This window comes from Daldinia childiae, assembly GCF_008694065.1.
Source record: "Daldinia childiae strain JS-1345 chromosome Unknown Scaffold3, whole genome shotgun sequence".
NCBI lineage: Eukaryota > Fungi > Ascomycota > Sordariomycetes > Xylariales > Hypoxylaceae > Daldinia > Daldinia childiae.
In genome coordinates this window covers 620,660-648,653 of record NW_022984644.1, presented here as the reverse complement: position 1 = coordinate 648,653, position 27,994 = coordinate 620,660, and the positions used below count along the sequence as shown (strand labels likewise).

Genomic DNA, 27,994 nt, shown 5'->3' with positions numbered 1-27,994 from the left:
ATTTACCATGGTACTTCTTTGCCGTCATAAGCCAACATTTTCCCGCCATGCGTAGCTCTAGTTGCGGCGTCAATCACCTTGACAATTCCCGCAGTGCTCTCCTCTATAGTAATTGTAGCCTTTCCCAACCCGAAATACTCGGCAGCACGATTACCCATGTCAGACTGAACGAATCTATGAGAGAATTTAACCAAGATCTTTGTTCCTGCGGCTGATATATGTATATAACTTACCCTGGGTCGATAGGGAACGCGGTAAGCCATGGCTCTTCGATATGAATTGACTTGGTGTACCAGTGGACCATTAATTTGGTTGGAGCATAAGCGGAATTCGGCGCTGGGACCATGTTCCTAGATATGGAATTAGAACTGTTATAGTACTAATACAGGATTACAATGTGCTTACTAAATTCAAAGTTAGCTATTAATTTGTCTATAAATGAATAATACCGATGTCAATCTTACCGTGAGAAATGCGGTGCTGGAGCCCATCGTTACCCAGATGGGATTACTCGCATCTTTCAACAGGGGATGAAAGGCTTGGAAGAGCCATAGGAAGCCGTAGACATTGGTCACTATGTGCTTTTGAATGTCGTCTGTGTCGACATCCAAAACCTTGGGCCACAAGAGTCCAAGGCCGGCATTTGCAATCAGAATATCAATGTGGCTGATGCCTCGAGAATGGAGTGCCTTTACGGCATCCGATGGATCTGTGCGAACCGTAGCATCGATCTTAATCACAACAAGTGATGTTCCTTCAGCCTTGGGAAGCTCCGCAAGAGCCTTAGAACTTGGGTGATTGGGGTCGCGGTTAGCAGCAATGACGGTATGATTAGGCTTAGCAAGGTAAAGTTCAAGAAGACCTTTCCCGATGCCTCTGTTGGCACCGGTAATCAAGACAATAACTGGCGCCATTATATAACTGATGGTGTAACTGATATTTTAAGTAAATGTGAATGATAAAAGTAGAAATGATGAAAATAAATGGTTTTAAAAGAGTGCCTACATATGACCTTTATAATGATTCATATAGCAGTGGGCAATTAGGGGTATCGTGGTTCGTTATGGCACTATATGCAAATTGATTACCTTGCATGAGCTCACTGAGGCTAAAGCATTACATGTAATGAACTAGTAGAGAAATAGCTTCATGGCGTTAGATACATAGGTTAATAGCTACCTCTATTATTTTTAGCCTTGTATAAATTGCTTATTCTTCCCGTTGACTTTGACATTTGAACGGTATTAGTTCATGCATATTCGTTATCCAGACTCTTGGCTGGAAATAGGAAAGAAGATATTTCGATATTATGAGCAAAATTATTATAAGCAATTATATAATATATCAAAACATAATACATAGGAGATATTAATTTCTAATTATCTCTTGAAGCTGTTGACTTTTGAATGCATGCTGTTGACGTGTAAAGCACTATACCCTTTAAGACGCTTCCCTGTACATATATCCTTATACTGGGTATCTAAATTGTGTCACAACAGAGGATTCACGTGCCCGGAAGCTACGGTCCCATTGTGATTACGTAATTGGAATTCAGCCTCACTTACCTCTTTTCGCAACTTGTTTGTCAATGTGGAGACTTTCCATCGTTCAAACTCAAGAAATCGACCATCACCATATTTAATTATAAACAATTCACGTCATTCTTCTATCTTTTCTTATCTAATCTTAGAGAGTCAAAGGCACGTGCTGCTGCGAAATCCCAATATTCTATCGTCTTTCAAGTTCGGAGTTATTCGAGTCGTACCGTCGCAATGGCCGATATCGCCAGCCTCGAAGAAGACATCAAGCAATACCGAGAACAAGTAAGTTGACTAATATGGACTGTCGCCTATTTCACACGCAGATATCACTGACTAAATCAACAGCTCGATGTTGTATATGCTGGTTTAAAAGATGATCCTAGTAATGCAGAGCTCCTTGCTCTCAAGTCTGAGTTAGATGATGCGCTCGCGCTGTTGAACGAAACCCTTGCTGAATTAAAGCCGACCAAGGCACCTCCGCAGCCGAAAGACCCATCCCCGCCACCGGCCCAGGAGAAATGGTCGCGAGAGAATCATCCGGCATTTAAGAGGAGCACCCCAGCCGAGGAAAAGGAAAGCGACACGAGTTTGGTGAACTACAAGGTTAATGATACCGTAATGGCGAAATGGGTATCTGGTGACAAAGCATTCTACCCTGCGCGCATCACGTCCATTACTGGTTCTTCTACAGCCCCGATCTACGTCGTCAAGTTCAAGAGCTACGATACCACCGAGCAGTTACGCGCGAAGGACATACGCCCCATTGCGCAGAAGAGAAAGGCTGACGGTACCCCCGTCAGCGGCGCCAGCCCGTTCCCGGCGCCATCCCAGCCAGCAGCGCCTTCAACCTCGTCTAACCCCGGTGTCATATCCGCTGCTGCTAGCATAAATCCCGACCTAGCACAAAAGAATCGGGAGGAAGCATTGAAGAATGCTGGCGATGGGAAGCCTAAAGCCAAAAAGATTAAGGCGACCAAAGAGCTCGAGGCTGGCAAGAGCAAGTGGCAAGAGTTTAGCACAAAGTCGAAATTTGCCAAATCGCACAAAACTAAGAAGGACAGCATGTTTCGTACGCCCGAAGGTGTACACGGTCGAGGTCAGTTTTCGATTATAGTCAGGTTAATCTGAGAGCTAACTTTCTTTGTAGTCGGTTTCACCGGCTCGGGCCAGGCTATGCGGAAAGATCCTACAAGGAGCCGCCACATCTACCAAGCTAATGAGGAATTAGACTAATATCAGTTGCAGGTGACCATCATTGCGTAAAATGTTACATGGTTTACGTATGGTCTGGAAAGGTCGGAATTAGGAATGGAGGTTCTACAGGCTTTGATCCCCTTTGTCCCTAATTAGGTTCTATGGACGCTAACGTAGCCCCTGGACTAGACGCTCTATTTAGCGCATCGGCTCCTATAACCGAGCTTTGAGCATCAATATACGAACTTTTATATGGAGAGTTTTTCTTGCTATCGCAATGACCCCAATACTAAATTATGGACTGATTTGCTAAAGTTTCGTAATGGCAGGAACCGAAACGGCCCACTCCCTGATACTTGATGCGTCTGACGCAGTTAGTACATGTAGATATGGGCGACTTAGTATCAAAAACAATCTCAATGTAGGCGAGAGAGAGCCGAATTTTTATCGCCTCAAGCTTGTCGTAGATGTGTGCTATGTCGAAGTGGCCTGTTGGCACATGGTACCTATAATAACTTTAAATGCTGTAGTTAAGTGTTATAAGCCCACCTTCGACCCTACTAGCCTAGCAATATCCATGAAGGCCTGAGCTCTCGTACTGTCAGGCTCCGAGACCACAGTTGGTTTCCCCTTCTGGCCGTCATCTCCGACATTCTGATGCAGTGGAATATCACCCAGTAGATCGATGGAATATTCTGCGCAAACTTCCTTAACACGTTCGCTAGATCCGAAGATTGCTATATCATGGTGGCAGTGTGGGCAGTTAAATAGTGACATGTTTTGTACTAGGCCGAGCAAGGGCACATTCACCTTTTTAAACATGTTGATACCCTTTACCGCATCCTTTACTGCCAGAGTATGTGGCGTGGTTACAATGACAGAGCCTAGATGTAGTTTTAGCACATCTTGAGCTCCTAGGTATTATATAGAAACTTTACATGCTTACCGTCAAGTATGATTTGTTGTGTAATACTAAGTTGTGTATCTCCCGTGCCGGGTGGTAGATCGAGTACTAAAATGTCCAGACCACCCCAGTCGACCTCATGAAGGAGCTGTTGTAGGGCTTTCATTACCATAAGGCCCCGCCACACGACGGGTGCCTCCTCACCAACTAGGTAGCCCATAGACATAGTCTTGACACCGTAATTGGACATGGGTAATAATTGGTTATCTATATTTCTAGAAGTTAGTATTCCTCCAAACTAGTGAAAAGAACAGTGAATAGTTTTGGGACTAGAACTACGTACTAGATGATAACCGCGGTTCTCCGCTCAAGTCGAAGAGCGTAGGTATAGAGGGCCCGAAGATATCGGTGTCGAGGATCCCGGAGCGGTAACCCATCCTTGCGAAAGCTAGAGACAAATTCGCTACCAGGGAAAGTTAGTGAATGTTAAGCTCTACTAAGAGAACATCAAAAACTAACCGGCGACGGTGCTCTTGCCTACGCCACCCTTAGCGGATGATACAGCGATAACTTTTGAGACGTCTTTGATCTTGCGCCGTTCTGGGAGCCCGCGCTGCATACGAGGGATTGAGCCCGTTCGGGGTAGACCCTGAGGTTTATGATAAGCATGATTGTCTACTATATAGAATGGAGGAAATAGCTCACGAGGGGATTCTCATGACTGAGATAACGGAGGGATTGGTGGAAAAAGCGACGTTGGATGGTTGCCATTATATAAAATGATTTTTATATCTTAAATGAGAGGTCAAGTACGTTCAAATAAGACAACTACTAGACATTATGTGAAGAAGCACAATATCAATTACCGTAGTATATTGATAGTACACCTATTTACTAATTAATTAGCATAAGTAATAAGTATGATTGAAGAATAATAAGGTTTGCATTACGTGACTTCTAATTCTCCATGCCATTTGCTCTTTTTAGATGCATTTTGTAAGATTATCTTGAGTGACATCAGAAGCTTGGAATTAAATTGATTACCTAAACCCTTAACCTACCTAGGTACCTATTTGCTAAGATCTTGGTTGAGTTTCAGGGGATCCTTGGACCCGCTAACCCACTAGCCCACTAAATGGATACTGCCGGTTCCCACCGCTAAAATTTTCAGAACTTTCTTGTCGCAGTCGTGGGGCCGACATATGAACGCCTTTTTTTACTCACTACCTATTCATTAGACAAGTTATTGTTGGTAATAGTGCAATGTCTAAGGCAAAGGGGCATGCACGGCAATTTGCCGAATGGGCAGAACAACCAGTCAAAGGTACGAGATATACGTTTTATTCAGTTACTACGTATTAAATAAAGCTAACACTTGCCGCTTCGTGCAGACTTCGATCCCGAAGTAGAAGTCCCAGATGAGGACGATGTCAGTGGAAGCGAAGATAGCGTAGACGAAAACGCTGGTACAGAACATTATGTTGCTGTAAGGTAGGACAGTTTGTCAAATTGGTAATTTATTCGATATAAGCTAAATTGTTTTACAGCAAAAGCAAACTTCGTCACAGAAACCCTGTTGCGCTAGGACCCCAATACCGGGGTGCTCCCGTGAGTCGAGAAGCCCTTGGTGACGAAGAGGACGACGACGAGAGCGAAGAGGATGAGGAAGATGATGAAGAGGAGGAATTGGAAGGTTTTGATGATCCCGACACGGCCGATCTCGAAGTTGACCAAGACAATCAAGACGATGCGGAGATCGACAGCGATAACGCCTTCGATGAGACCGACGAACAGAAATTCAAAGATTTTGTGTTTAGAGGAAGCTCTCAGGCTATGCCAAAGAAAGGCAAGAGAGTCGCAAGACCTACTGCTGCGGACTACATGGTATCCGATGAGGAAGATGACGACAGCGATGGGGCACAACTTGATGGGGAAGACTCCGAGGATATCGATGATGACGAAGATGCTTCCGATGAGGAAGGAATTGGCGGCTTCATAGATGACGAGGCGGAAGAGGATGAGGACGAAGATGATGAGGATGACTTGGACGAAGATATGGAGGATAGCGACGAAGAGTTGGATGAGCAGGAAGAGGATGACGACCCCAAAGACGCAGCGCAGGCCAATGGGATGAGCCGTGCAACAATCCAAGAGATGATGAGTGCTGGCCAGCGCAGTGTGGCTAGTACTTTATCAACAGCGGCTCAAAAAGATGTTGCAAAAGGGAAGGCGGTCCGACAACAGCGAAAGGCCTTTGATGCACTCCTCAACATCCGTATACGACTACAAAAGTCACTCGTCGCAGTCAACTCGTTCAGTACCATTGAGGAACTAGGAGGTCAATCAGAACCATACGAAGCAGCTGAAGCAGCCGCGTTAAAGCTATGGAATACAATTGATGGGTTCCGCACGAGTATACAATCCGACTCGTCAGGAAAGACAGGGCAAAAAAGGAAGCGAGTTGCCGATACAGATACGTCCAGTCAAGACATGTGGGAAAATATGGAGATTGTTGAGCAGCGCGCAATTATCCGACGCAGAGCGGTTCTGGAGAAGTGGTCGCATAGCGCCCGGAATATAAGGATGATGGATAGGTCGTCGCGCAAATTTACCAATACGGCAGAGAAATCCCTGATTACGAGGCTAGATGAAGAGCTTGATGCACCGGAACGGCTTATCAAACGAACCCAGACACCACGATCGTGCGCTCCGGCACAAATCGCAAAGAAAATTAATGAAGATCCAGCTATCTACGACGATGCTGATTTCTACCAGCTGCTATTAAAGGAGCTTGTTGACCAACGTTCTGGAGATACGTCCGGCGCCCCGGGTGGCCCCGCAGCGACGATCCGGTTCGCCGCCGTAAAAGAAGCGAAAGCGAAGAGGCATGTGGATACTAAGGCTAGCAAGGGCCGAAAGATGCGCTTCAATGTCCATGATAAACTACAGAACTTCATGGCACCGGAAGATCGCCGAAGTTGGGAGCAAAACGCCATCGATCGCTTCTTCGGGACTCTATTCGGTCAAAAACTCGTGCTGAACGAGGACGAAGACGATGATAAGGAGGCGTCCGATGAGGAAATGGGCGGCGCGCCGATTAACGATGGAGGCATTCGACTATTTAGAGATTAACTTGAAACATTATGATATCTAAACTGCATGATAATTTATAGAAGGCAGCATAATTATTTAAATAAGTATCGTCACGTATGTTTCCAAAAAAGAACGGATTTTCAAAAGCTCGTATTGCGTTCTGAAAAGTAACCCGACGATGCGCCGAGATCGACATCCGACCCCGTATTCTAACGATACGAGCACTGGGCGAACTAGGGTACTGATAAAAATCATAAATAATCTTTTCTATTCTTCATAACTATTTTTTTCAACTATTCTTCAGATTTCATTTTTTCTATAGTTTAATGTGGTGGTTAATTGATATCCCTACGCAAACTCGACAATTTGGTTTCGAAGCCCAAGAGAACCGCCTCTAGCTATCCACTATCACAGTTACATCCGGGAAAGTCTAGCCTGAAGATGGACATATGATCCCCGACTTCACTTAGAGCAGTAAATGGCGAGATAAATGGACTAATGATGAATTACCTTGTAGGTGAGGACATTCTTCTCAGTATCTAGATCCCTATCATGACGTGGAACTTTCAACCAAGTTCAAATTACAGTTCGCTAATGTTTTTTTTTCCTAGGTGCATCTCCTCCTCGGTCACTCTTGGTTGTATAGTAGCGATACACAAAAAGAATTTCATTCAAAACGTACCGTCGAAAGGTTGTCCGGAGTGTAGTTCCAGCATCACATGGTCTAGGTATCGTTACTATTGACGGTCAAAAAAAGGTTCCTGACAAGCAATGTCAGTCTCGAAACTATCTCTACATGTATCGTACCGATTACGGTAGAGCCCAACGCTAGCAACGTTAGATGTATCGTTACACCATGGACCATGAAGAACCTAATCGCAACCTAAGCCATACTACCTATCACGAGAACTACGATGTAATGAAGGTCAATAGGTATCATTAACACTTATGTTGGCTCTAGTCGCTTTAGCAAGACGTCGATGGTTACTTCTCATATCAGGACCCTTCATATGGGACATATGCAAAGCATGGTTCCATCATTCACCTACTTCACTCCATGCATCAACACCGGGCATGTGCAGTGCATATACAACGCCATGTTTTGTCGAAACGACCAGTTTATTTCACGAAGCCAAGGTGCTAAAAGAAAGACTAACGAACCCCTTTCCAAGCTCCCAAAGTGCCTAACTTAGGTAGCCATAGAACTACTAATGGAGATAGGGGTGAACGGCGCGTAAGAACAAGCTTCGCGCGGAACCGGAGATTACTCGCCGCGCAGCCCTGCGACAGGCGCGTCACAAGCTAGAATATTTCACTGAAGATGGATTCGAATACCGGCAGCCGCTGATAAGCCTGGATACGTTACGTGGTTTAGTTACCTGGCTCAAGCATATGCAGGTATCACCCGCATATTGACCTCCTGTATGTATGTCTGTATGTATGACCAACATACAGTAATGCAGTAAGGAGAGTTGGAGTTGAATTCGTGGCCCGAATCAGCAGATTTTCCGAGGAGCTTCAATTTGGCCTTCGCCAGAATCTCATGGAATTCCTTAAGGTGGTTTACAAGATTTTATCAAGTCCCTGGCCGGCGCTTCTTCGGCGTCGACGAGCTTCCCGTTTCGGATTAAAATAAAAATATACCTACCCAAGCCAAGGTAAAAATAAAAATAATAAAAAAGTCTCCGTCGCCTTAGGCTCTGCGCATATCCTCCAATCACATCCTACGCATCCTATTCGTAGGAAATATTTCATCTGAAGTTCAAGGATCCCTGTTGAATTAAGCACGCGGTCCGGCGCAGGTACAAATTCAAGCATCATTCAATCATTCAATCAGCTGCTCCGTTGGAGATCCAAGACATGTTAAAATCGGCCCACACAGAATCTAGATTGCACCGCATGTGCATTCAACCACGGGGGCTTGGAGCACAAAGATTCTCCGGTAAGGATAAGTCAATAAAATCATCGAATGGTGTGTTAGTCAAGGTTATATCTTGTTTATACCAAACAAAATAACCTTGGAATCGTCATCTGTCTCTTTTCTCCTTCCCCTATTTCTTATAATATCGTTAATATTGTTAATATCATCGAAGCTGACCCGGTAGTTGATGACTTAGTGACTTGGTCTTGGCCGGGATGAGAATATAATAATGTTTCCCGCCTCTAAATGTTTGACATCTTTTAAGCATGCGGGGCATCCGTCTGGGGATCTGCAACCAGTACCGATCTGGTACTCCATCTGCGATTTGGGGCCTTGCGCCGCCATCATGTCGGACTTTTTAACCTTCATTGGAATGTCGTTTATATTTGACACATCCCGGCGTCCAATCACGTCCGTCCGCGTTACCGAACAGCTTTTTGTGTAGGTATCCCATGCAAAGTTGATATACACTATCCAATCCTATATCCTCATATACCCCTTAATCATCCCCCATAAACTCCATGGGTCACGTCGACTTACCAATAAGCCACGCGCCTCAACTTTAAACTTACCTACTTGTGGCCTACTACTTACCGACGAGTGTTTCTGCTGCTTTTTTAAGATCGCATAGTAGGGCCTAGGGTCCGAGAATGCAACTCGAACGTGTAACTCGACCGATCCCGGACTGTTCTGTTGTACCATCCCGGCCTCGTCAGTGCAATCTTACTTACACATCGCTATTATTCGTTCTAGATTCATACTTGTGGTCTAGACGCGTGTATAGTTCTCTACATCCTATCTGTGCTCTGGTGATGATACCATGGGCGCTCGAGATCCTGGTCACCTTCCCTTTCTAAGCTCATGAGAACTTCAGTTCTTCACGCAGGTTGGCGCTAGACCTCTCATTCTTTGACTCGGCTTGTGCGGTTTCCTTCCCACTCGCTTCTACCCTTACCCCTCTCCCGATTATTTTGATATTAATCATTCTATATATATTAGGTATATATAATAGGGGATCTACCTTCATCTAGCGATGTAGGACGATCCTCACCCTAAGTATACCGCAGTCTATACAGCTGGTCTATGACTTACACTCCTTATTACCAATTTCAGTTCTATTACAAGTGTACATATTCCTACAACGTCATTACATCTACTTTACTTATATAAGCCGATCCTTACCTCAGTAACAATATGTTCGTGAAAGTACTTACTTCCGTGCTGGCCCTAGCGGCATCAACCGTATCGGCAGAGGGTGCACCCGGTTATGGGGGCTTTAGACTGGTCTGGGCAGAGACCTTCGATGGTGCGGCAGGGTCTACAGTCAATGGCAACAACTGGAACATCATCACGGGCCTCAAGGTGAACAATGAGTGGCAGAGCTACACGACATCCTCACAGAACCTCCAACTTAGCGGTGGTGCCACCGTACAGATCGTGCCGCGCAAGGACGGCAATGGCCAATGGACTTCGGCACGTATCGAGTCCAAGTACACATTCACCCCACCAGCAGGCACGCAGACGATGGCCGAGGCGAAACTACGATTTGGCGACAACAATATCGCGAATAAGCAGGGCATCTGGCCCGCGTTCTGGCTCCTGGGTAACTCGATCCATAATGGGGTAGGGTGGCCGACATGCGGCGAGCTGGACGTTATGGAAACGGTCAACGGGCAGCTAACGGGCCACGGCACGGTCCACTGCGACGTGTACCCCGGTGGCGTATGCAACGAGTCCAACGGTATCGGCGGCACCATCGCCATCCCCGACCAGAGCTGGCACAACTGGCGTATCGTCTGGGACCGTCGCGCCAGCAGCTGGACCGGCGAGACAATCACATGGTACATGGACGGCCAGCAATTCCACCAGATCTCCGGCTCTCGCATCAACAACCAGGGCGTCTGGAACTCGCTTGCCAACTCGGCCATGTTCTTCATTCTCAACGTCGCCGTCGGCGGTGACTGGGTGAGTTTTTTCCGCTCTTCTTCTCGTTTCTACCTAGAAATATATTCGGGATTGTCAATTTGCTAACGAAGTGTGTGTGTTCTACAGCCCGGCGCGCCCAACAGTGCCACCCTGGACGGGTACGGCAGCATGATGGAGGTTGCGTACGTCGCGCATTACCTCGCAAATTAATAAATTATAAATCAACAATATCGAAACGGAACGGTGACAGGGTACGGGGACGGGGCTGGGGCCAGGGGCTGAAGGAGTTTGGGTTGAGAGCTTGGGTCGGGTGGGAATATTCTTGCATTCTTCGTCCTTCGTTTCTGAACATATTTTTGAACTTTTTGCATATGCATACATTCGCTTCTTGTATATACTTGCGGAGGATTTGTATATACTTACATGCCTTCTTATCAACCTGCCTAGGTAGGTATTTTTACCAATCAAGAACAGTTACAAGCTAGCTTCTATATTATTACGTACCTTAAATAACCCCTAAACCCAACCAATCCCTTGAGTCATATTGGAGTTAACTATGACTACTGGGAAATATGACGCATTAATGGCTTCCACTTTAACTCGATTATATATCTAATTCGATACATGCTATTCTTCTACGTTTATCTACGGAGTTTATGCCGCTTGGTTTCATGTAGTGATTTTTTATTGATAGTGCTCGAAGATAGTCGTAGAAGATTAAGTGAAAGGCCGTATAAATTGGCTTTTACCTAGTAATCATAATAACTATAGCAATCTATCAGGAGATTGATACCCAAGTGATTAATGTCATACACAGAGTGAGTGTCTAGTATAGGTACTCCAAGTAGTATAGTATATTGATCTAGTAACGCTTGGCTTCTACTCTCTTACGAGGGCGCTGTACGTCCTTATATAGTAGATATACCCCTGTAGATACCCCCTTAATCCATGGGAGTAGACTTCTATATACTGCATTCTAGATCTCTAAAAAGTCTATTAAAATACATAGGTACTTTAGACGTATCAGTGTTGAAGTTAGGCACTCACTGTTAAATACTACGATAATCCTGTTAAACTCGTCCATGACCAAGTACGAGAAAGGCTCGTTAGTATGCCGATAATATAACTAAAATCAAGCACACATGTAGCAAGACCAGTAAGTTAAATCAACTCAGAGCTCTCAAATTTATGTCTTCTTTCTGTATCCCTAGTACTATTTGGCTGATTTTACTCAATATCTGATATCTCCACAACATTGCTCAGAAACCCCTAGCATATTATAGATCGATTAGAGGTAGTTATCTACTTTAGGTACCTAGTAACACATAGTTTATATTAAGCTATCAAAGTAACTAATTATTGTACGTAACTCCGTATCAAGTGAGGTAATCTTCTATAGTGAGCTGTATAAGCTTAATCTCTAAGCACATGGACCCCAATATGCTACCTTATCCCGTTATTTATATATCTCGCGCCCCAAACAAGAATGGACCACTCCTTTTTTATTTACTACCCATTCACATTCGTAATAATGAAAGACCCGTGCCGAAATTTCGTCATTAAGCAACTTCTGGCGACCCTTGTCTGCTTGCTTCACATTGGATAGTCGTGGCGGTTAATCATGCCGGCTAATTCCCGCTGATGGATGAGATAGCTGGCTGTCGTCATGGGGTAAAGTTTCTATATCCAACTTATAGAGCCGCACTGTAGATAAAGGGTAGTCATCTTGGCCAATAACTTTACCTATCTAACCTGCCTATCTGAGGCGGTCTCGTGAGCCTTTTCTTAAGTCCTGTGGGGATTCGCTACGTTGAGGCCATCAATATCCCTGTTGCCCCCGTGGTGGTGCAATAAGCTTATCTTGCCGTGTGCCGAGTAGTAAGAGCATATGCCCAAGCAAAGGACCGAAAGGGATAGTATATATATCTAGTTGATATCAGATTGATAGCTTACGGGAATCATTGTGCGTTATAAAGAGGGGAGCAGACGCTATCCTCGTATTTCAACGCTATCTATCCGGAACCCTATAAAACTATCCACATAATATTGCGAGCATGAACCTCAAGGTCATCCAAGGACTGGCTTTCGCCATATGCGTCGCCGCTGCTACGGAGGGCTCACCCGGCGATCCTGATTTTTACAACACCGTTGCCGAGATATTCTCGGGGCCCGACTGCGGCGAAGAAAGCTTTGTCTGGGCGGATCCTATATTCGGGAGCGGCGGGAGCTGTCAACCTCTCGATAGACACGGGAATACCCCTGACATCCTCAGCTACAAAGCTACCGATATCTATCCCGAGTGCATAGGTGTGTTATGAGTTTCCGTCTACTGGGTCCCTCTTTTTATCACTAAGATAATACATAAGTTACACTCTATACGGATGCCGAATGCAATAGCACACCGTACTCGGCGGAGGTAAACCAATGTGTTCAAGCGGGTATTCCTTTCGTCAGTGCCTTCGTGCAGTGCCCTTTCTCAATCAAACCGGAAAGTACCTAGAACGATGCTGCTCAGGGACTGTTAGTTACTCTACTTGTTAAGGCATGGTCCCTCCTAGATCTACGCTAGAACTGGGTTCGTATTCCTGTCACTGAGGAATAGGGAGGAATTATAACTAAAGGGCCCCGTCGTGGATTTCAGGGGGTACGGCGGGGATAGCCCGAAATAGGCGGCAGAATATTATTATAATCCTGGTATAGAGCTATAGTTGATAAAGTGGTATTGTATTCCGCGTTATATATGCATATATACTAATGAGAGGTAGTCGACGTATTACGGAACGTGGAAATGAATGATAATAAATCCGACATTATCCTTATATCCCATTTGCTCCTCTTTTTGTCTTGCAGGTATCGTCGGTATCGTTAGCAAGGTGCTGCTTGCTATTAGAATGCCTACCTCTCATAAAACTACAGCGCTATTTTGCCGAAACCCCTAAACCCCATTCCCCGTAGCAAATTCCTAGAGATGCAGTCAGATAAGCTGTTTGAGGAAGCTGAATATGGCAAGCTCCCGTTCGATATTTTTGTCTGCGTAAGCATTCTATTCAGTGTATATCACGGATTAGACAACAAGAATATAAAAACCAGCTAACACGTTATCTTAAAGGAGAAATGGGATTACTCTAGGGCGACCCAGGAAGATCAACGGCAATGGAATACTCTAGCATGTGAATGGCTGAAACTAGATGCCCATGAACGCCACGTACGTACCTATCTTACGAACGTATTAGCTAGATTATCTCACTCATATACTAGCCATATCATGAGCTGAGCTACTCAAATAAAATATTACCTACAACCGCCCAGATAAAGCGCGTCTTATTCCCTTACCAAACAATCGGCGAGAGAAACCTGTCTGTGAGGACTCATCTCGGGAGATATGCACCTGTCTGGCTGCGCACATGCTACTCCCCTGAACTAGCAGAGACATACGCCGACTGGTGTAAAGAAGACCTGGAGCATTTACTGGGACATTGGAGTCAGATTCTAGACGATGAGACTCTCTACGCATCTTGCGCGGATGACTGGTCGCGTGTTTTACTACGGGTCCCTGCAATAGCCGATACTATACGATATACTTACGAGACGGATGATATAGTGCAGGAAGACGAAGAAGACTTCGACCGTCCTGGCCCAGGTGAAGAGTTCAAGATGGGCTTATATGAGGCTGGGCGTCAAGAAAAAACAATGCTTTTCCTGGTTGACGAGCAAGCTTTACGGGCAGGGCTCGTCAAGATCTTATGGTTAGATATACACGGGAAATGTGTGTGGGAGAATCGGCTGGGCCCGCATAATTTGCTCGAGTTCCGAGGTCGAATGTTTGATGGAGGATCCCTAGCGGATTTATATGATGGCTGTGAGTATGTTGATATGTATGAACCTGGCGCGCTGCTCGAGATTGACTGAAGAGCGTGAATTTGCCATTATCCCTATAGATTTATGATACAATATGGGTGATTAGAATTTGAAGATGTACACTATGGCTTTGGAGATTAGTGGGTTGTTTTAGCTGACCACCTCAGCTAAGCGGTCTTGGCTTTGTTTAATGTGTTACGACGTATTGAGATTATGTATCTAAGAGATATAATATTATTAAGTATAAGGTATAAGGTACCTCCCTACCTCCCCATCTCCCTAGGTTAACTAAGTATGAGATGCCACTTCTATGGAACTGAAATAGTATAAAAGAGTTACATGTACGGGCAGGTAGGTATAACCCTCAAGGTAAAGAGAAACTAAGAGAAAGTAAGAAGCACGCAGATGCCCGAAACATCCTTCACTCTCCAAGAGTTATGGATGCTACGAGCCCCACAGCATCTTCAGGTGCCCCTCATTCAATGACGTTATGACTCCGTTTATTGCTGCAGGTACAAACGAAGCTGAAGCTTCACTGCTTTCTGGGGGAGTTCCATATCAATGTAATTAAATCATCATAGCTTCCCCAAATTCAATCTTACAAATTTCATCTTCCAATTTCTAATTATTTCTGCCAAATTGTAATTCACCATCTTCTGACCAGAAACAATAAGTCAAAATCACAAGTCTAACAGTTATCATGTCGATCCCAACCTCCACGTCCGTTGTCGAGTCTGCCGTCATCAAGGCGCCACTCAGTCACGTCTGGCATCATATCAAGCGTAAGTTCAATATCTAATTTCGGATAGTCACGACTAGGTATCTAATTAAAGTCCTCCCCTTAGTCCAGAATTTCAATAACTTCTGGTCCGCCCTCAAGTCGAGCCAGTATGTTAAGGGTACTAGTGATGAGACCGATGTTGTGAAGTGGACCTTCAAAGATGGCACCGAGCTCGAAGTGAAGCAGGAGGAGCACAGCGTATGTTCATTCCATTCACCTCATGACTAATTTCTGACAGTATTAAAAGACTATCAATCACTATATTACTTATAGTGTCATCACCGCCAAGCCTGAGCTTACCTACTCTTCCGTTCTTTCTACCATTCGCTGCTACGCTGTTACTTCGGGCGAGTTGGAGGGAAGTACCTTTGTAGAATGGACTGGAAACTTCTCCAGCGATGCTGATGCAGGTGAGTATCACACTCCTATTCATCTAGACAGTTCTACTCTAGCTCGTGGTGCGAATGAGCTGATAATTTTGTGGTAGGTGTTATTCAGGATGCTAAATTCAAGCGTCGTGATGCTCTAGCCGACTTGGCTAAGGCAGCGGCAAGCAAATAGACTGGCGATATGCCTAACAGTAGATTACCTTTGGGGAGATTCTAAGGGGGAGGGTAAAAAGTAAAGTCACTTCGCGAGTGTCGATGTATAATTAAGTAGCCATGACAGACAGAAAAGGGTATGATACGCAATAAAACACTAGTACTAGTAGGAGACAATCAGAACTCATGATGAATAATCCATAATACTTATCTGAAATCAGTCGCACCTATATCCGTTCCTTTGTGAATGCTGAAGTTAAACTATCAGCCGTGGTCAACATATTGAAATGACTATGTTGATGATTAAATCAGCTCGGGCAACGATACTTCGGACCGCCGTCACCATAGCAAATAACTAGACTAGACACCTGCTAGGGTTCATATAAACAGCTAGTAATATACACATATGTTGTGTTTAGTATGTTATCATATCGTTGCACAATTGCTTTGTGTAAAAATTCGAGAGCTCCCTATTGTAAAAAGGATTTCTCAACCTACCCCTTAATGCAATGTTCGTTCGTGACTTTACCCATGTTCATCAACTATAAAATTCAAGAGTTTAGTTTTACAACAATGAAAATCAAGCTCTTATTGGTAAAATGATATAATAAGTTTCTTACCCTTACCTCCATATCCTTCGAAAGCTTGCATCATCAGATTACCAATCTAGAAGATTTAAGACGACTATTAAACAATAAGAAAAGAGTACTATCACCTATAATTATTTTGGAAATACAAATCGCTCACAATGACAACATACAAAACTCCCGGGCAAACCATGCGACCCATATACATAAAAGAAGACTTCAACAAAATAGAAGCAGAACTAGAACGAGCTGATCTGTTCATTGAATACAGAGGCCATGGTGGTTCGTACTTTAAGAAATTAAACCCCCTGCCCGGTCAGGGGTTTGTTGAAGCACCACCTAACTGTCAGATAACACGACACTCTATAGATTTCAATGGTGAAAGGGCGCTTGACTTCGCTATCTCGCAAGGACGGGAACAATGGTTTACGCCGTTTACAGTTGTAACAAGGCCGTTTCGTGGGCCAAACCTATCCTCGGATGAAGCTATAATGCACATGACGAGTGAAATAGAAAGTTGGGAGTCCTCTCCCATGTGTAAAACCCTTTTCAAAACATTACAAAACATATTACCTACCAACATCAATAAGATCATTGGATTTGGCTTCGGACAAATTGGGGATCTAGAGTTGGTAAGCCCAGTTAGAGCATTTGATGTTCGAAGCCAGAGGGAGCACGCAATAGTTTTGACTATAGCCAGGGCTTTGAATGAAAGGAATGGTACGAGCCAAGAGAATAATATACCCGTTTATCTTCAGGACCCTGGTTACACAACTGTATGTAAAAGCGTCCTTAGGGACACATACGGGTTCCGAATTATCGACGGGTTTGGTGCCCGTGGCTTCGCAATGATTGATGAAAATACTCTCATCCTAGGCCACCATCCCAATTATCCTCTCCGGGAGATTATCGCAGATATTGCCCGACCTGCCGCTATGTGTTGGTCGCCTCCAACCCGGGAACTATATGATAACGAGCCTCCACGCCGTAGAGTACATGCCAGAGACGTCGACTCTGTCCGTATTGACGAGATGCTAAAAGAGTACGAAGAGGTTCCTATTCCCGGCTTTCGTTCTAAGAACCCTGCTCTCGACATTGATAATTTCCAGATAGAGTGGATGGAGGAACCATTTTACGACAACGTATGGTATATCCGAAAACCATAGGCCTAGTATCCTTAAGTAGACTTTATAATCTTTGTAGATAAGAATGAGTACGGAGATTATAAACAGTAGCCACAAGTAAAGACCTTGTTATACAACATGTCTCAAGTAATTAATATAATGACAGGCCTGTCAAGCATAGTTTCAGTCACATAACAATAAAATTCCGTAGAATTTGAGGTCTTGGGGTTGACATATGATGATCGGTAAAAAAGTGAATGTTCAACAATAAATTAGAATGAGTAATCTAAATTTCAAATACTGTTGTAATGACAAGTAGTTAAACAGTTACTTCAAGCCCTAAAAAGTGCCGGAAGGTGTCAATTACCTAGATGCCTTAAAGAAAACACATTATAAGCAACTGGGTATGATTTCTCTTATCATCCTTCACAACAGTAGGCATAAGGTGACATGGCTTGTCTAACCCCCACCTAAACGTTGGCATTTTGTGGATTCTACAGGTTCCTTTAAACTAAATCCTTGCTAAATCCAGCAGGTTTTCAATACGAAAGTGAGGAGAAATGGTTCTATAGCATCGGGGTAGATTAATAGAATAATGCGGAGTATTATATATCATTTGCCATTGGCTATCATTTTCGGTTCATGGGTTCTTGAAATACTGCAGTATCCAAAAACAGATACCCTCACGTAGCACTTCATACTATTAAAAGGTCAATATCTACTTTACAGGCAAAAACGTGGAAGAACACAGCTTAATAAAATACATTAAAATGGCGCCTCCTTTTAGAGCTGACCATATAGGGTCATTGCTAAGACCCCAATCACTGCTAGAGGCTCGATCAGGACTCTCGTCGCCCTCTCAAATGTATTCACTTGATATTCCACAGTCGGTCAGAGATGCGGAGGCGCAAGCAATTCGTGAGGTAGTTCAACTACAGTTGAAGAAGGGTGTCCGACCCATTACAGATGGAGAATACGCTCGCCACATCTACTACGGCGGCTTTTTCGAAAAGCTCTCTGGCTTCGAAGTCAAACCAAATCTTCCCATCCCAGATGCATTCAGAACTGACTTTCCAACAACCACTGGTCTTGCAAAGATGGGAGCGAAGACCCGGGCTGCAGTTATTTGCACAAGTAAAATTGGATATAAAGATTCACCTTACCTTTCAGAATGGCTTATGCTTCGCGACAATCTACCTGAACATCTATGGCATGAAGCCAAGTTCACTATTCCAGCCCCGAACTATCAGCACATTCAGCTTAAGCCTGGCACCGCATGGACTCAAGAATCAGGGTATGCTTCCGACCAAGAGTACTTTAACGACCTCGCCAAATGCTACTCCGCTGAGCTTCGTACACTCTACGACGCCGGTCTCCGTAATATCCAGGTGGACGACCCACATTTGACCTACTTCTGCTCCTCCCAATTTATTGAAGGGTGCAAGAAAGATGGCACCAATCCAGATGAGCTCCTTGACTTGTATACTCGGACTCATAACCAGATCTTGGCGAACAAGCCGGCAGATCTGCACGTAGGGATGCATCTGTGTCGAGGCAACATGTCTGGGTCTACACATTGGGTCTCAGGTTCGTACGAGAAGATCGCGCAAAAGCTCTTCAACGAAACGGACTATCAGACCTACTATCTGGAGTTTGATGATGTGGAGCGAGCGGGCGGCTTCGAGCCTTTAAGGTTCCTACCTAAAGGCAAAAACGTAGTATTAGGCCTTATATCGACGAAGACATCAGAGCTAGAAGATCCAAACATTGTTAAAGAGAATATTTATGCTGCTGCTGCCATAATATCCAATGCACAGGGGATTAGCAAAGATGAGGCGTTGGAATGCCTTGCCGTTAGCCCCCAGTGTGGGTTCAGTAGTAGCAGCTTGGCCGGAGGTTTGGGTATGACGATGGAAATAATGTGGGAAAAGTTGCAATTTGTGCGAGATGTCACCCAAGAAGTATGGAAATGAGAAGTGTTATCTTTTTGTAAATTTATCTTCGAAGAACAATGGCATAGTTACCTAACAAAAGATTAGTTAAATGTTGGGTACCTCTTATAAAAAGGTTTCATATTTTTTCTAACATTCCCCCCCTATCTCTGCACAAGTTCCTTATATAAGGGGTGGTACTATTTATACATAAACTTTAGTTCATCTTGTTACAAGACATAGTTATTTCCAATTTTCATCATATCAAGTCCGAGGCGCTCATTACCTAGAATTATTTTTGTACGTAGTAAATTTTAGGATCTGCCACTACTAGAGCGTTCATTCCTAACTACTTGCACCCGCTCACATTGCGCGCCCGATTGTCATTTGAACACTCAAAGCATAGGCGTCTAGAACAAAGAGAGCAAATAGGCACCACTTTGTAAAATAGTCCAAACGCAAGCCAATAATCATCCCACTAAAAATCGATACACAAGCCAAAAAGACGAAGCGATTGAACCAAACGAGGTATTCAAGTATACGGCGCCATCTTCTCAGTCTTGCGAGGACAAGTAGTATCCTCATACGACTACTTAGACCAAAGAAATACATAAATACAACTACCTTCAAACAAAAGAAGGCGTCTGTGCGTGCGCGAAGGGCTCGGTATGGGGTGGTTAAGACCAATATAGGAGCAGAGAGGCCCAACGTTGTGGTCGTTGACATATGTATAGCTGGATCAAAGAAGGGTATTGGGACGTAACTGATAAGTAGACCGGGCATTCTGATTGTAAATCCAAATATGAACGATAGCCAATCCAATAATTCTATAATGCAGATGATTATAAATGCAATTACGAGCAACAGCAAATCTCGAATGTGATCGTAAAAAAGGTAAACAACATTCTCACATACGAACCACAGTACAAAGAGTATTTGAGTCAGGTTCCATATGCGATAAGCTTTAACCCAAAATATCTCGCCTTCAGCATTGTCATTGGCGTTGTCGTTGTCGTTGGCGTTGTCGTTGTCGTTGGTGTTGTCGTTGTCGTTGGTGTTGTCGTTGTCGTTGGTGTTGTCGTTGGCGTTGTCGGTGGTATTATTATTGGCCCTGCCATTAGCACGGGCAGCGCTACTATGTGTAGGATGAAGGATGATCATTTCTGAAAGAGGATGGACAAAAAAGTTGATCAAATCGATAGTTAATTCATTTTGTCATATTTAGTATAGTTATACTCAAAGGCACAATGTACAAACATACTTTGTTAGATAATAACATCGAAGTGACTCTTGCACGAATTAGATCACAAAGGATCTTGTTTCTATACAGTATCTGAGTATAGGTACAGTAAGCACCTGGGTTTGTCGTTTCCAGGAAAATATCATTTTAGGCTCAGGGGAGACCAAGCCCCTTTTTAGGTTCTCAACTATCCAGGTAGCCTAGATTAGGTTTTCAAGATCTACATACATATTCAAACCAACCTTACATACCCTGTGAATGATACAGTACACATTGTTCTTTCCTCAATATCTCTAATAATAATAGAAGGTCGCGATTGGTTGTCATGGAAGGATAGACGCGTAAGTTTTCCCTTTCATCAGTCGAGACATATTTCGAGTGATGGTACTTTTTAGATTCCCAGTATCATAAATCTATCCAAAGAGAAGCCCCTGATAAAAGCAGCTATAGATATGATTCATAGCACCTCCCATTAGGTATCTCCCAACAGCTCACCTGCTGGCTTATTTGAAGCAATGTCTTCCTCTCCAGCAGAATATCTCTTTCCGGCAATTGTATCTACCTCTCTCGGAGCTCCCACTATGTATAGCATAAGAGAAAAACTCGAAAAGGCTGCCGTAAAAAATTTCATGGGGGTCGAAATATCCTTCGATGAGGTGATAGTAGAAGCAAAGACGGGTTCATAGGTTGATTATCCCTCCGAAAAAGATTTATTCGCTGCAGCAGAGCGCATCGCGGACCTATGCCGACTCCTCGACCTTCGTATCGTAGCCTTTGGGCCATTTCAACGCTACGAAGGATTACGTGATCGAGCACGACACGAGGCCATGAAAGATATACTCAAAACTCAGCTCTTGCTTGCGATGAAACTTGGCACCAATACAATTATAGTCACAGCTAACCATCTCCCACAAGACGAGCTGTCAGAAGAATTTATCCTCGAAGACCTCAAACTGATTTCTCAATGGGGATTGGGTCTAGGTATCAACATTGCGTACTCTTTTACGTGCTACAGCACCATTATCAACAAATGGTGGAAAGCATGGGAAGTTGTAAAGCTGATCAACAGTCCCAACTTCGGTCTCTGTCTGAGTACCTTCCATATAGCTGGTGGTCTGGGCGACGATACATCAGCCTTGTCTTACAAGGGATCGGAAGAGAGCATTAGGCGCACGAATAGCCTCGTTCGTATGATGGAAGTAGTACCGCCAAGCAGGATATTCCATCTCCAAGTTTCCAGTGCCGTTCCCTTCACTAGTTCGATAAGCGAGGATCACCCTTGGTATGTGCTACCAGCGTGTTTCTCACACCTCTTCCCGACCTACCTACATCCCTAAATTAAGGCACCCTAGTCAAATCAAGAAGTATTGCCACCAGGGTCACGTTCTAAGCCTATTCACTACTACCCTTCATGGAATAAATTGCTGACTATCTATATCCTAAAGGTACAACCCTCATGAAACTCCATATATGAGCTGGTCGCGACACGGCAAGGGTTTCCTGTTCGAGAATCCCTTAGGCGGTATTTATTCGATGGAAGACTTAGCAAAATATATCGTTCTTGCCTCGAGGTACAAAGGTTACATTTCGATGGAATCATCTATCCCGACTAGCGAAAAGGAACTAGACGTACCAGCTGATTATGCCCGTCGTGCAAAGGCGGCTTGGATGAAGTTTCGGATCATTCTCAAGTTAACTAAAACGCCAACACCATAGTTAACATGCTTTAACCATGTATACAATGAGCGTGTTTGTAATGATAACCTCTAGCAAATGACAACCTTTTGTGTGTATTACGAATACGAAGAATTTTCAAAAGTAGGTCATAAGGGTCTGGCATCTTTTGTTAAATGATTTATCGGATGCCGTAACCCTCGCAAGTAACCTCCTATCGAGAAAAAGTTCATGGGAAACAGTAGTTATAGGGGCCTGTGGATCTAGAAGTTGGGAATCAAATATTGGAGTAACTACCTCTCAGGGGTAAGCGGTGACTATTTCCACGAGCCCAAAGTGATAAGTAGAAATACACTAGTTATACCTCGAAATAAATCTTAATCAACTCCATTAATGCGATAGGCTTTCTAATACACATTCATCGCCCATAACTAAATATTAACTAAACATGCCATTGCATTTCGGCGCGAGTTTAGTAACTACAGCAGCCTGTGTTTTACATCATTAACCATACTGCCTCAGCACTCGGGTATAACTACGGAATAATTCACCCCTTAATTACTATCATGATAACCTCCAAGTTATAGAGATAGTCTATAGCCCTGATCATTGTAGGAATAAGAGTCTAGATGTATTAGGTATAATAAAGTGAGTCAATAGTCTAGAGTTTGCTGGCATCAATAAAGATTAGTCAATAAAACGGATTCGAATGGCCTAGCCGCTCTTATCTGACTGGGCTCGATGCCTTCCGTTTCTATGTCCTCGTAGCCGAAGCGATAGCAAAAGCTATTCCATTGACTTTGATACATCTGGTAGGTAGGTAGTATTGTAAGACTATCTCTGCAACGTCAAAACAACCAGCCCAAATCCCATAAATTATACCTAAGGTACACATTCTGGTTTTTATAGTTTATTCCACCGCTACTTTGCTATATACTACGTTCTTCGGATATCTCAGCTGGCATCGCCATTTCAATCGGCGATTAAGCGCTTGGCAACGAAATACGAAGGCCAGGCAGAAGCTTAGCACGACTTCGCTCGTATAGAACCGCCAATAAATGTGCCAAGACATAACCCGTATTGCTAACCCCCGGGATATGATCATGGAACTAGGATTTCGTGAGCCTAGTAGATGCACGGTAGATCATGTGTAGGCATTTATTTACCTGCCTATAAATTGTGACATGAACTCGGCAATGATCTTCTACTCCCCAAGTCTAAATTCTCTTAATTCTTTTTGAAGGCAGTGGGTAAAATAAAATATGCTGGTCATTTCTAATAGTTTCTAGCTATCTTCAGTAATCAAGTAGACAACATAATACTGATTAACGTTCATATAGAATTAATCGTCATGTCACTATTAGCAAACGAGAACTCTGTAGGTAGTTCATAAGTTGTCGTTAGCATTGAATGAGTTCTACATACATACAACGGTACGGTCTAGATTTATTCCACAACCGGATCGATCCGACTGCAACATGCGAGTCTGTAAGTAATTGTTTCCGACCTTAAGAACCTAGGCAACGCGCTCGGTCTTGAGCTTCGCCCTCTTGACTTGATGCGAAAAAGTGAAACGTGATATAAGAAAAGTGACAGGTACAAGAAGTGAAGACGAGTTTGTTGTTAAATAGTTCAGACTTAATTGAATGCATTGTGGGTGTAAGCCGTCAACTCCACAGGAGCAATGCAAGGTCATATTCTAGGGAAATGACAAGTCTGACCAAAAAAAAAGATAAAAGTGCAATGGCTCAAAGCCCAACGACGAAACGAAGAAATGCTATAAAAAAATCCAGGACCATCCTTTCCCTGGTGCCCCCATTCACGCCGGTTTTCCATGTCATCAACAATCATGCTGCGAGTGCTGGTTTTGTAAAAATTGTGTATTGAATTGTACACTGAAGAATCGAAGGGAGGTTTGTGTGGCATGTGTATTGCCTTTGCTAGTGATACCGCCTAAAGCGTAATGCTAATTTGGAATCAGCTTACGCAGTCACAGTAGACTTGCCGAGAGGCTTAAGGACGTTGCTGCCGTAAGCACCACCAACGTTGCCTATGTCATATATTAGCATGAAGTCATAACTTGGGAAATAGGAATATCCATACCAGGAGGGCTGTAGTTGCACACTGTGAACCAGGCATCGAAATCATCGTACATGGTTCCCTTCTCGCAGTAGTGAGAAGAGCAGCCAACCTCAGTCGATTCTTTCCAGACAAGCTGGGACATATGACCCCAGCTCTCGAAGAAGGACATGTCGGGGGAATCCTCGCCGTAATATGCGGGAAGGAAGTTGTTGAACTCTCCATTGTACCACATATCGCTGACGGCCATCTTGACAGCGCCGGTATCACCTAGCTTGTAAGCATCCACGCTCTGTGCCCAGTTGGCTAGGTTTTGGCCATAACCCTTGTCACCCTGGTCCCTAGATGAATGTCAGTAACCGAAAAGATAAAGATATACGTTCATGATAAACATACATATCGTGCACCATTTTGCAGGAAAGTGAGGTCTGGTAAGCGTAACCAGCAAGCTTGTCACTCCACGAAAGTTCTGGGGAGGAGTGGTTAGAGCGGTGGAAGTTGTGGTGCTGAACAGCCGCACCAGCGAAATCGGTAGCAGCAGGCTCGGGAGATGGCTGGGGAGCAGCGGAAGACGGCTCAGGAGACGGTGCAGGAGCAGGATCCTGTACAACTGGTGCTGGGGTGGACTCTGAAGTGGGATAAGCCTGGGTTTCGGTAACAATCACAACGGACGGCGCGGTTGTCTCCGGGGCAGGGGCAGGCGCTGGTGCCTCGGGAGTCTCAGTTACAACAGGGACAGGAGAGTTTGTCTCTGCGGGACGTTGCTTCGGGCCGCCCCAGAAGAAGGTTGGCTTAGCTGTCTCAGTACCGGTAACGGTAACTGTCAAGTAGTCTACGACCCATTGGGTTTCTATCGCTCGCTTCTCCTTCTCTAGAGGGCTGCTCATGGCCAGAGTTGCTGCGCCAGCGGCGATTAAAACTGAGGACTTCATTTTGCTTGATGTAAAAGCTTGGTAAAAGACGAATAACTGTAAGAGGTGAGCACTGTACAACGCTAAAAATACGTAGATATGAATAGAAAGGTAAAAATGAGTGTGGTTATGATCAGAGTCTACTTGCTCGATCTACTATAGTTTCAATGAGTGATATAATAAGGGGGAAAGACTTGAAGCGACGAACAGTCGTAGCAAGCCACGCAAGTGTGGTTTTGATTTTATATTTCGTTTGTTGACATCTTCTCCAATACAAGGTCTAGATGTCCTTCATTTGGATGAGATTCCTTTATTTAAAAGGGTACGCTTTGTATTAGAAAAGGGGGAGGAACTATGTTCGCCTTCAAACAGGAACAAAGCTCAACCACACTAGCAGAGGGGGAAATAATTGTAACAACTAGGAGATCCTTGATGTTGGGAATATAAGGGCGTAGGGAGACAATGAACTTTTTAATCACATACCTTGCAAAATTTGCTGGGTAGATAGCAGGTGTGGATGAAGGATGTACGCTTCAGTTCCAGCTGGTAGTGAAGATCGAGTAATTTATAGGACTTGGAAAAGACGGCGAAGGTATTTCCAAACCAACAGTGGACCGGTTGAAATCAATCGGGTGGGTTAGACAAGAACACAACTTGTTGGACTGACGGCTCTTATGTTAGACGAGTACGTGAGCTTTTAGTGAGTGCTTCCGAGAGCGGATCGATCAACGGTGATGGGGCGGCTGGCGTCCAAGTAAAGAATGACTAAAGTGAATGGAATTGGGTCGACTAGTCGATAGGCTTGTCGTTCGAGACAACAGTCAACTTATCAGGTCGAGTTGGGAGGTTGTCAGATGAAGACGAGAGCGAGAAGACTCGTGGTATTTTAAGGAATGAAAGTACGCCAAGGCGGACGAGAAAGAGTGGAAGTAGTTGGTCGGAGTTGAGGTCTCACGAATGTGTATCGAACTCGGAATCAAGCCAAACACCTTGGTGGTAGAAAAGAAAAGGAAGGAGAAGGTTAGTGAAGGCGGGAAAGGGGGAATGATGTATGCGCCAAAGGAACGGACAAGACTTGACCTGAGCCTGTCAAAGAAGGTGAGAAAGGACGAATGGGGACAAATGACAGGGAAAATGAAAGGGACCGATGTTTGCTGGGTACCTGAATTGCAAGGGTGTCACGAAGGGTACGTACCGAAATAAGCTAGGTATTCAAAGGTAAACTAAAAAGCTGAGTGGCTAGGCGGCTGCTGCACTAGACTAGGGTGAATGCGAATTGTCGATCCTAGCGTCATTTCGACAGGCAATGACTCGTGCTACGAAAAGGGGGTGTTGCTATTAACACTGCTACACGATGTTATTACCACATCCTATTGCTACTACACGTAGCATCACAGAAAGCTTCTACAGCAATTATCAAATGACATGACTGGATTGTAGTAAAATGCATCTTATCTGAGATTAAAGTTTATTAAAATAATGACACGTACGAAACCGAGGACTTGGACCCTTCTACCTTAATGTTTTTGATGTTTATGGTAAAGTTGCGATATATTGTTTTTGTTTGGTCAAACACAACGCATAAGAATCTCTAACAGCGGTGATTATTACCTTACCAGGGTTTATTTAGATTTAATTATTTACTGTCGTACAATACATAGTATACTCTGTACCTGATACTTTTTAATATCATGTAGTTAGTTATAATCATTTTCTTTCAGTCTCTCTTATACAGCGAGTAGATACCTATTAGGTAAGTTCCTGAAAATCTGAAGATCATATACGCAGTTCATATCCATACATGCACATAAGCGCAACCCTAAAAAAAAAACACAAGTTAAGGTTTGCCGGGCGGCAGTTTTCATAGTGACGCTGCGTAGACGCCGAAGTGGTCCAGAATTGTCACTAAGAAACCGGATTGACCTAGTGTATGGTGGAAGCCATTTTTTCACATTGTTTGAATATGAAAGCCTATCAGAATCTTGGGAGAAGGTGATGTACAAACGCTAACAATTACACTCGGTGCATTTTGCAGTAATGTGGGGTTACTAGAATGCTATGGTAATTCACTAACACGTCATATACATTATCGCCCTTCTTTACAATTGCCAAGTGTTTGAAGATATCATTATTTTGCTTCTTCCCCTTTGGAATCTCCGTCTAATAAGTTTAGGTAACTATTAAGCCTATAGGCATCAGAAAATATTATATTTACTACCCTTTGCTAATCTAATATCGTCGGATATTATGATATGGGCTGCCCTTTCGTACAACCTAAAATCAGACGAAGCCCCTAGTCTTTTTAGTCTGTTTCCAACCCCTGCAGGAAATCTGGTACCTTGCAGATTTTTACTGAGTTCCCGCCTTTCATAAGCAGGAGGGGCTTGTCAAGCGCGGGGCTAGTAAAGCATGCCCCAGAGCGGTAATCGGTAAAGCCATTGATTCGCCCATAAACATTTTCCCATGCTAATTCATCCAGCCCATCCATCTTCATCCACCTTCATCCGCTACGGATTTGCGAATGTCTTAGGCTAACTGATCTTACACCCCCTGATGCCCCCTTAAACCAACTACGAATCCTGGGGTCAGCCCGATCTCGTTTGCATACCCGTCCTTACTTTGTTTCTCATAGAGTCCCTAGGGGGAAAACATCAGACGAATTCGCCCTGTCTACCAGGTTTTCTCTAC

The 27,994-nt window shown here is 44.0% G+C and overlaps 9 protein-coding genes across 9 annotated transcripts; 6 read left to right on the top strand and 3 right to left on the bottom strand.

Annotated features, from left to right (window-relative positions):
• Nucleotides 1-2: 2 nt before the first annotated feature.
• Nucleotides 3-914, bottom strand: GL218_02923 (putative sterigmatocystin biosynthesis ketoreductase stcE; the record flags this gene model as incomplete). The annotated part of the gene is made up of 3 exons (XM_033579463.1): nt 3-174; nt 234-379; nt 465-914. 3 exons carry the CDS (start codon nt 912-914, stop codon nt 3-5), a joined length of 768 nt encoding a protein of 255 aa, XP_033436710.1.
• Nucleotides 915-1,772: 858 nt separating this feature from the next.
• On the top strand, nt 1,773-2,774 carry GL218_02922 (Splicing factor spf30; the record flags this gene model as incomplete). The annotated part of the gene is made up of 3 exons (XM_033579462.1): nt 1,773-1,823; nt 1,887-2,637; nt 2,689-2,774. 3 exons carry the CDS (start codon nt 1,773-1,775, stop codon nt 2,772-2,774), a joined length of 888 nt encoding a protein of 295 aa, XP_033436711.1.
• A 498-nt stretch (nt 2,775-3,272) lies between these two features.
• Nucleotides 3,273-4,410, bottom strand: GL218_02921 (Iron-sulfur protein IND1; the record flags this gene model as incomplete). The annotated part of the gene is made up of 5 exons (XM_033579461.1): nt 3,273-3,619; nt 3,682-3,906; nt 3,983-4,102; nt 4,159-4,288; nt 4,345-4,410. 5 exons carry the CDS (start codon nt 4,408-4,410, stop codon nt 3,273-3,275), a joined length of 888 nt encoding a protein of 295 aa, XP_033436708.1.
• Nucleotides 4,411-4,902: 492 nt separating this feature from the next.
• GL218_02920 (Protein BFR2) lies at nt 4,903-6,771 on the top strand (the record flags this gene model as incomplete). The annotated part of the gene is made up of 3 exons (XM_033579460.1): nt 4,903-4,963; nt 5,031-5,130; nt 5,187-6,771. 3 exons carry the CDS (start codon nt 4,903-4,905, stop codon nt 6,769-6,771), a joined length of 1,746 nt encoding a protein of 581 aa, XP_033436709.1.
• Nucleotides 6,772-9,847: 3,076 nt separating this feature from the next.
• GL218_02919 (Glucan endo-1,3-beta-glucosidase A1) lies at nt 9,848-10,789 on the top strand (the record flags this gene model as incomplete). Its single annotated transcript, XM_033579459.1, has 2 exons — nt 9,848-10,618; nt 10,706-10,789. The coding sequence occupies 2 exons, from the start codon at nt 9,848-9,850 to the stop codon at nt 10,787-10,789; spliced, it is 855 nt and encodes a 284-aa protein (XP_033437556.1).
• Nucleotides 10,790-12,633: 1,844 nt separating this feature from the next.
• Nucleotides 12,634-14,488, top strand: GL218_02918 (uncharacterized protein; the record flags this gene model as incomplete). The annotated part of the gene is made up of 2 exons (XM_033579458.1): nt 12,634-12,886; nt 14,004-14,488. 2 exons carry the CDS (start codon nt 12,634-12,636, stop codon nt 14,486-14,488), a joined length of 738 nt encoding a protein of 245 aa, XP_033437555.1.
• A 649-nt stretch (nt 14,489-15,137) lies between these two features.
• Nucleotides 15,138-15,779, top strand: GL218_02917 (putative bet v1-like protein; the record flags this gene model as incomplete). Its single annotated transcript, XM_033579457.1, has 4 exons — nt 15,138-15,219; nt 15,283-15,416; nt 15,466-15,628; nt 15,706-15,779. 4 exons carry the CDS (start codon nt 15,138-15,140, stop codon nt 15,777-15,779), a joined length of 453 nt encoding a protein of 150 aa, XP_033437554.1.
• Nucleotides 15,780-18,241: 2,462 nt separating this feature from the next.
• On the top strand, nt 18,242-19,444 carry GL218_02916 (uncharacterized protein; the record flags this gene model as incomplete). Its single annotated transcript, XM_033579456.1, has 1 exon — nt 18,242-19,444. One exon carries the CDS (start codon nt 18,242-18,244, stop codon nt 19,442-19,444), a length of 1,203 nt encoding a protein of 400 aa, XP_033437188.1.
• Nucleotides 19,445-24,298: 4,854 nt separating this feature from the next.
• Nucleotides 24,299-25,327, bottom strand: GL218_02915 (Cell wall protein PRY3; the record flags this gene model as incomplete). Its single annotated transcript, XM_033579455.1, has 3 exons — nt 24,299-24,366; nt 24,420-24,736; nt 24,792-25,327. 3 exons carry the CDS (start codon nt 25,325-25,327, stop codon nt 24,299-24,301), a joined length of 921 nt encoding a protein of 306 aa, XP_033437553.1.
• Nucleotides 25,328-27,994: the final 2,667 nt, after the last annotated feature.